Below are 7723 nucleotides of genomic sequence, written 5' to 3'. Positions count from 1 at the left end.
TACCCCTCTAATGATGGGGGACTCGGGCCTTGACAGCGAGAAAGCTGTATTCCTGAACCTTCTATTTATGATGTAACCCTGGGGAGCAGCTGTCAATGGCCCATCTTTCTGGCAGGTCAGAACTGAAGTCGGCAGATGGGGAGGCTGGGCTGGGACACATTGCCTGGAGGCCAGGCTGCCACAGGTCGCCTGGACAGTCCCTTCTCAAGAGGCTAGGTAGCCTCTTAGTGAGGACAGGCCGTGTTGGAGGCACCTGGCCACCCCCATTGTGTTCTCTGAAAAATGACTGAATCTTTTGTAAAAACTTCTTTTTAATTTTGTATAAAACAGAGGTGGCCTACGCCCAGGGGCTGTAGGAAATCCAAGCAGACCAGCTGGGGTGAGGGGCACAGCCTACCTCAGGGGGCTGGGGGACTGTCCTCAGAGGGGCTAAGAAGGCACTTCGGAGACCCAGGTCCACTGAGAGGCCTGGGATGCCCCCACCTGGGGGCAAAGACTGAGCAGTGGGGAGCCCTCATGTGCCTCAGGTGGCCACAGGCTGGGGAGGGGCCTGAGACACCCCCGTGGGCCACAGTCCACTAACTTTTTATGTAATAAAGGGAATGTCAGGCCGGTAAGGAAAGCACCAGGTCAGGCAGGGCCCGAGGGCCCGGAATCTGAGGAGGGGCCAGGGCTCAGGGTGCCAGCTGCACCTTAGCAGCCCCCACAGCTCCTAGCGCAGGAGGCCGCCACCGATTGGCAGAGGCCACTGCTGGCCATCACACCACATTTGGAGAACTTGTCCCGACACAGGTCAGCTGTTGGGTGGGAGTGGCAGAAGGGAGTTGGGGTCAGGGTGGGGCTGGGTGATGAGCACAGCTCCCCATTCTGATTTCAGGATCCCCCCGAAGTGGCACCCGCATATAATGTTTAATAAACACCAGGCGGGTGGGCAGGGCAGGTAGAGGTCTGGGGGTGGAGGCTTCCTACCTCGGAGGAGCTCTTCATGGGCACAGACTGTGCGGACACAGATCTCCTTATTGATGACATACATGCGGCGGAGGCTGCAGGGATGAGGCCGGGGGAGGTGTCAGCCCCACTGGGAGAGCCTGGGCAGCACCTAGTATGGGAGCCCAGGCGTCCCGGCCCCCAGGCCAAGGCTCCACTTCAGGATTCATTATCTTTCCCCACCTTCCTCCTGGGCTGGCTGGAGCTGTCCCCGTTGCCCCCTGCCCCGCGCCCTGCCTGTGCTCACCTGTAGAAGCAGACCTCGTTGAGACACTGTTTGCAAGGCTTGTGTATGGAGTAGAGGCGGGTGCAAGGGTACTGCTCCTCCCGGCAATCTGGGTGACAGGCGGCATCAGACTAGGGGGCTCCCGCTTAGGGCCCAGAACTGGGGGGGGGTAGCCCCAACCTTGCCCACCAGAGACGGGCTCTCATCCCGGGTCTAGGTATGCCCTGCACCCTCTGGCGCAGACACACACACACCCAACACATACACAGGCAGCGTTGTTGGACCTGAGGCTGCCCACTTTTATACAATGTATTTATACATATAAAAATTCACAACCACACTTAGAAGCATATATTCAGACATACACTAATCCACACCCACCTCAAAGGAACACACTACCACACTGAGCTCACGAGGGCCAGAGGGGATCCCTCAGAGTCTGGCGCTCGGGCTCTTGGCTGGGGCAGCATGGGGCCTGCTGAGCCAGCCTGGGCTTCCTGCCCGCGCCTCCCCTGCCTGCCAGAGCACTACCGCTGGCGGGGAGGCCCAGCACGCTCCCTGCCCCACCCCAGCGTCTGTGAGCAGAGGTCCCCTCCCAAGGCTGCTGCCAACTCAGCCTCCAGCCAGGCCCAGGGGGCAGGGGGGTTTCCCAGAGCTGCCTAGGGGAGGCCTGGAGTTGGTGGCTTGCAGGGCCCCCCACCCCACCACAAGGGCACAAGGCATGGCGGTCTCTGTTCTCCTAGCTCCCACCCCACCTCACCCCGGCCCCGGGGCCATGCTTGTTGCTCCAGCTGTCAAGACAGCTCTTACCAAGAGGCCCAGGTTCTGTGGGCTCCGTCTCTCCGTTTCCTGGCTCTGTTGTTGGGGGAAGGACAGGCAGAGATCATTGAGAGAGGTCTATTCAGGGCAGTGTGAGGTCGCCTCTCCCACCCCTGGCACGGACCCCCACTCCCAGGGTTGACAGGAGCTTGCGGCCTACCGAAGGTGGGCGCCGGGATGACTTCCTGTTGGACTTGCTGCTGAGACTGGAACTGGAACTGCTCCTCTGAGGGCCGAGGAGTGGCCTCTGCAACAGGACATGAGGGGGTCTGCTCTCCCCCCAGATGCCCCCGTCCTACCCAGCCCCCTACCCTTTACCTTGATAATCGTAGTAGTCCGGGTTGTCTGAAAAGAGAGATGAATGTGGAATTGGGGGGGGTCGGGCTAGCTCCCAGCCCAGGGGCAAAGAAGGTTACAACTGAGCCAGGGACCAACCCCCCACCCAGATTGCCATCACTTAACCTCACCAGGTCGCTGGCTGAGCCTTGATGACATGGCAGGGCTGGGGGGACCTAGAGGGGGGCAGGGCCTTACCGATCTGGTCACCGTAATGGGTGTACTGGACGTGGTCTGGGAATGGTGGCAGTGGGTCCAGGTCATATTGCCCCTGAGCCAGCAGGCCTGCTGTGGGGAGCAAAGCATGAGGGGGTGCCCCACGGGGACAGCAGGGGCCCCGAGGCACTTCTGGGGAGGGTAGGTGGAGGTCAGGCAGACGTAAGACCTTAAGATCCTACAACCAGACTCCTAGACCTACATGATCCAAACTCCTTCCTCAGTCATTATGGCCCTGACACTCCCTGGTCCTGTGTCACCTCACTGACCTCATCCTGCCCATCTCCCCCATGCTGGTCGCCTGGCACTCAGCACCCTCCAGCCCGCCCCAAGGCCTTTGCACTTGACTCTCCCTAGGCCTGCGATCCTGTCACTCCTTCAGGTCACCAATAAAATCCAGCTGGGCTAGGAGGCACTCTCGCTGGCCCATCCCCCCTCCCCTCCCGCCCCCTAGCTCATCCTCTGGCTTATTTCTATCACAGCGCTCAGTGCAATCTGCCATTTATCTGTGTAATAATACAGCCCTCCCTCCCCTAGACTGGCAGCACCATGAGGGCAGGGATGTCTGCCTTGTTCATCAATATCCCCAGGGCCTAGCCCAGTGCCTGGCACACAGTAGGAGCTCAACAAGTATCTGTTAAATGAATGCATGATAAACCTGTCAGGGCCTTTTGATCCCCACTGATAACTTCTCACTTGACCAATAGGGACCCCTCTAAGGTCAAGATTGTACAGGGTGGCTGAGTCCCAAACGGGTCTAGGCTCCCTTCCTTGGGTACCTCCGACTCCTCTGGGAGGGTCAGTAGGTAAGACTCCTGGTGCCCAAGCGTGTGCCCACACTCCCGAATCTTGCCCGCCGGCTACAGTGGACGGTTGGGGTAAGGGCCCAGGAAATGCCTCCAACTTTGGGAGGGGTTGGCCAGTCCGGTCTGTGGTCCAGGAGGCAGGAGGCCCTGGGACCCGGGGAGTTGAGTTCTGGTCACAGGGCAGAACAAAGACACCCTGCCATCTCCCTCCCCCCACAAACCTCACTCTCACCCACATAAGGGGAGCCCCCCATCTCCAGGAGCCACTTACCAGGCAGGAATAGCAGGAAGAGGTAGGCAGCTCTCATGGCTCCTCAGTGAGGCGGGCTGGGCTGGTGTCAGCTGGAAGAGGAGGCGGCAAACTGCACCCCAGGCCCGCTAACCCAGGACTGCTGGACCCACCTCCACTCCCCCCAGGCCAGCCTGGAGAAGGAGGGATCAGAGTGGACGCCAGGCATGTGGAGGGCCCAGAGTCTGGAGGGAGACCTACTTTGGAGGGACACTGAGGGCTCAAGTCCCAAGGGACAAGACCTCCAATTTGGCTCCAGGGCTGATCTTGACAAATGCACGCAACCTACCCTGCCCTGCTCGGCAAGAGGACATTTGTAACCCCCCACCAGCCCTGACCCTGCTCTCCTGGCCCACTTCCATGCCCACCCTCTGGGTCAGCACCTCCCCAGCACCTTCCTGACCCTGAGGCCCATCCTTGGGACCCCAGCCCTGTCCCGCCAACACCACAGCCCATCACCTGCTCCCAATTAGCCCCTGGGCCCTGAGCATCTTGCTCAGCAGGAAACCACATGCATGCACTGACCCCAGGGGCCCCTAAGGCAGTCAGGCCTGGGCAGGGCTCCCACCCCTAGAAGATTCCTCTCCTGCCAGGCCTCCCAAGACCTGGCTGTGCATCAGACTCATGAGACTGTGGTCTGTTTGTCTGCAGCGGCAGGAAACACTTAGGGTGGAGTCTGAGGAGGGCTTCTCTGGCTCCTCGAAGGGCAGCCCTGGAGAGGACCATGATGTCACCCAGTCTAGCGGTGCTGAAACCCCCTGACACTGTATGACAAGTGTTGTGTATGTAATTTGGGGGGGACAGAGCAGTAATCCATAACTTTCACCAGGCTCTTAAGGTTTAAGAATTCCTGGTGGAGTACAGCCTCCAGTCTTTGGCCCCACCGTGGACTTGGCAGAGTCTACAGGTCCCCGCAGCATATTTATCCGGGAGGGCCCCTCTCTGCCACAACAAAGGAAGTTCTCCCAGACAGCTAACCAGAAACCTAACTTTGCTATGTCTCCCCTGGGGGAATCTAGGGAGAGGGAAGAAAAGGCAGAAACGGGCGTCTCGCCCTCCTTCCCAATCCTGAGACTTCTGTGCCCGCTGCCCATCCCATGCATTCATCTCTCTCCCTTCCTTAACCCTCACTGCAGTCGGAGGAGGCAGGTGAGGACACTGAGGTGGGGGTGGGGGGGAGGAGATGTGACTTATAACTCAAGTTGCCCCAGAGGCTGGGGACATCTGGCTCCCCACATCCCCATTCTGCAAAGCCCTTAGCCTCCTCTTGGTGAGGACCTGGACCTCCTTCATGCAACTCCCTACAGGGCTGCACTATCCCCTCCTTGTCCCTCCAGGCTGGTGGCAGCCGGGCTCACTGGAGCTGTCACCACTCAGGAGGAGGCCCTGGGTTAGGGCCTTAAGGCGCCTTAAGAGGTGTATGTGTGGGGCAGCCTCTGTCTGTCCCCAAAGCCCTCCTCGGCCTTCAGGGCCCCGCATGGAGTCCTCTCCTCCCCAGAGGGTCTGGCACCCAGGCCTGGGGCTCTTGGGGAAAGGGGCCCCCAGGGCAAGGGGTGTGGTTGTAAAGAGTCCTGCGGGGGTAATGAATGGTCCCAGGCGACATCTCCAAGCACCTCCAGACTATGGGTTTTGCGGGTGTGCGGGAGCCCAGAGCCTGCCCAGGCCCCCCCCCGCGGTCCCTGCAGGAGGGGGACAGCGGGCTCCCCCGGGAGGCGCCGTCGGCGCGGAGGCCGGGCCGGGCGGCTGGAGGAAACCAGATGCGGCGGCCGCGCAGCTGGGAACAATCAGCGGCGGCGCGCTCCGGCCTCTGATCTCCCTTTGTCTCCCGCGTCCCGGGGCTCCCGCCGCGCCCCCACCCCGTCCGCCGCATTCCAACCTCCCGGGGACCGCAAAAGCCGCCCCCATCCCTGACGCCCCCACCGCGGGCTCCCCCCAAACTCGGGCTCCCCTCCCTTCCCAGCTCGCGCCCCCCGCTCCAAGCGATCCCAAACTTTCCAGCTGGCCTCTCAGCATCAGCTCAGACGGCCCGGACCCCGGGACGCCGGCGGCCCCCCCGGGTCGGGGACGCGCAGAGCCCCGCGCAGCCCCCGCCCCCGCCCGGGTGCCGCGAGCGCTCCCCGCAGAGTCCCGCGGCCGGCCCGCGCCTACCTGGCCGGGTCGCTGCGCCGCCCGCTCCGAGTCCGCCCGCCGGAACCGCCCCTCTGCCCGCTGCGAGCCCCCCTCCGGGCCCCCGACGGGCCGGCGTCCGCCTTCCAGCCCCGGATCCGCTGGGTCCTAACGCGAGAGCCGCCGCCCGGGCCGCCGCGCCCTCGGGTCCTCAGCCCACTTCTTGGGGGGGACCTGGGGAGGGGGAGGCGCCCGCGGCGCCATCCTCACGTCCGTTCCACACTGCGCGGTGCAGGACGCTTCCTCCGAATCTCCCCCAACGCCGGGGCCGCAGTCAGGGGGCAAGCTGAGCGTGGTAGCCCATTTTACAGAGGAGGAAACCAAGGCTCCTAAAAGTGAGTCACCCCGAGCCACTCGGCTGGAAGCAAGCCTTCTGCTCCCCTCTGGCTTCTCCCAGCTTCCAGGACACCCTCCCAGGCCTGATTTTCCTCCTGCCTCTCGGGCTGTGCCTTCTGGATCTTCTTCATCGCCCCTGGGCTGTGATATCAGCATTTCTTTCCGCCCACCTGCCCCAGCCTACTAGGCCTGGCCCCACGAATGTCCCCCAAGGCATATCAGATTCCACAAGGATCTGAGTCCAAATTTAGGACCCCTCCCTCCCCCAGACCTGGCCCTGGAAGGTGTTCCCATTTGGGGTGTTGGTCCCACCATCCTTCCATTACTCTGGCTTCTCCTGACACCTGCCCCTGCATCCAGTGCAGCTCCCAGACACTAATTCTGCCTCCAGAATACCTTCTGAGTCTGTCCCCTGCCCCTACGATGGTATAAGCCACCACCATCTCTAGCCTGGACTCTAATCCGGGCCTTCCCAAGCGCACCCTGCCCACCCCTGCCCACCTCAGATCCTGCTCCCTTCTACTTAAAGCCTTTCCGCCTTTTCCATGGTACCTAGGATCAGGCTAAGCTTCCCTGTGGCCCCAGGAGGGGCAAACCCTTTATACCTGGTTGGGTTCTGCCTCTTCATTCCCTGCTTGGTCTCCCTCCAGCCACATAACCCTTTGGTAGTCTCTCACTGAACTCCTTTCTCTGCCGCCACAGGGCCTTTGCTCAAGCTTTACTTCCTCTTGGAACACTGGTGGGGTCTACCTCCCAGTTATAGGTCAAACCCTCCCTTCCTCAGAGGGGCCTTCCTTGTCTGCCTGTCATGCTCCAAAGCACCTCTGCTTTACTGCTCCCAGCTGTCATGTTGCCCTGTGTCTGTGGGACCGTTTGATGAGTCTGTCAACCACATGATGACAGGGACAAGGTCTGTTTTTGCTCATCCCCGGTTTTTGTTCATTAGGCACGGTGCCGGGCTCAGCAGCTCTTCAGTGAACATTTGTGGAATGAATGTACACTTGGTTCTCCTGGGAGAGACTGGCTGGGTGGGAGGTGCAGGTCCCCTGCCTCTGGGGCAGTCCTCAGTCTTGCCTAGGCCTGAGGCAGGGGCTCCAGCTGAGAGGAGATGGGGATGCCCCTTGATTCAGGCCCTCACCATCAGCTCTCCTGGCCCCGCCATGCTCCCCATAACTGCCTGTCCCTTAGACTCTGAATCTTACTAGATAGGGATAAACACAGCAGTCCCCTCTTATCTGTGGTTTTGCTTTCTGCAGTTTCAGTTATCCATGGAACACTACAGTCTAAAAATATTAAATAGAAAATTCCAGAAATAAACAATTCTTAAGTTTTAAATTGCACACTGCTCTGAAATCTCAAATCATCTCACTCCATCCAGCCGGACGTGAATCATCACTTTGTGCACGGCATCCACGCTGCATGTGCTCTCTGCCCGTTAGTCACTTAGTAGCTGTCTCCGTTATCAGATCCACTGTCGCAGTATCACAGTACTTGTGTTCAAGTGACCCTTATTTTCATTACTAATGCCACATTCACGTAACT

At 60.4% G+C, this 7723-nt stretch overlaps 1 protein-coding gene across 2 annotated transcripts; it reads right to left on the bottom strand.

Annotated features, from left to right (window-relative positions):
- Window positions 1-293: 293 nt before the first annotated feature.
- MFAP2 (microfibril associated protein 2) lies at window positions 294-5900 on the bottom strand. 2 transcript variants are annotated; one of them, XM_081145813.1, is made up of 9 exons: window positions 5828-5900; window positions 3662-3732; window positions 2567-2656; window positions 2351-2377; window positions 2193-2279; window positions 2024-2068; window positions 1235-1322; window positions 970-1043; window positions 294-797 (listed from the first exon to the last, which is right to left on the bottom strand). In XM_081145813.1, exons 2-9 carry the CDS (start codon window positions 3696-3698, stop codon window positions 694-696), a joined length of 552 nt encoding a protein of 183 aa, XP_081001939.1. In that variant the 5' UTR covers window positions 3699-3732; window positions 5828-5900; the 3' UTR covers window positions 294-693. The 2 variants fall into 2 exon arrangements, with proteins under 2 accessions (XP_081001939.1, XP_081001940.1); XM_081145814.1 differs by having other exon boundaries at window positions 2567-2653; window positions 5828-5899.
- Between the last annotated feature and the right edge of the window lie 1823 nt (window positions 5901-7723).

This window comes from Miniopterus schreibersii (assembly GCF_964146895.1).
Source record: "Miniopterus schreibersii genome assembly, chromosome: 8".
NCBI classification, from domain to species: Eukaryota; Metazoa; Chordata; class Mammalia; order Chiroptera; family Miniopteridae; genus Miniopterus; species Miniopterus schreibersii.
The sequence above is the reverse complement of the archived record's forward strand: the minus strand, read 5'-3'. Positions and strand labels throughout refer to the sequence as shown.

Excerpts from the sequence above, each read along its gene's own strand:
- MFAP2 (XM_081145813.1), bottom strand. The coding sequence starts at position 3,698 with ATGAGAGCTGCCTACCTCTTCCTGCTATTCCTGCCTG. Across the intron at positions 1,044-1,234 it reads AACGAGGTCTGCTTCTACAG|CCTCCGCCGCATGTATGTCA; the intron begins GTGAGCACAGGC and ends TCATCCCTGCAG. Across the intron at positions 798-969 it reads CCATGAAGAGCTCCTCCGAG|CTGACCTGTGTCGGGACAAG; the intron begins GTAGGAAGCCTC and ends CCCACCCAACAG.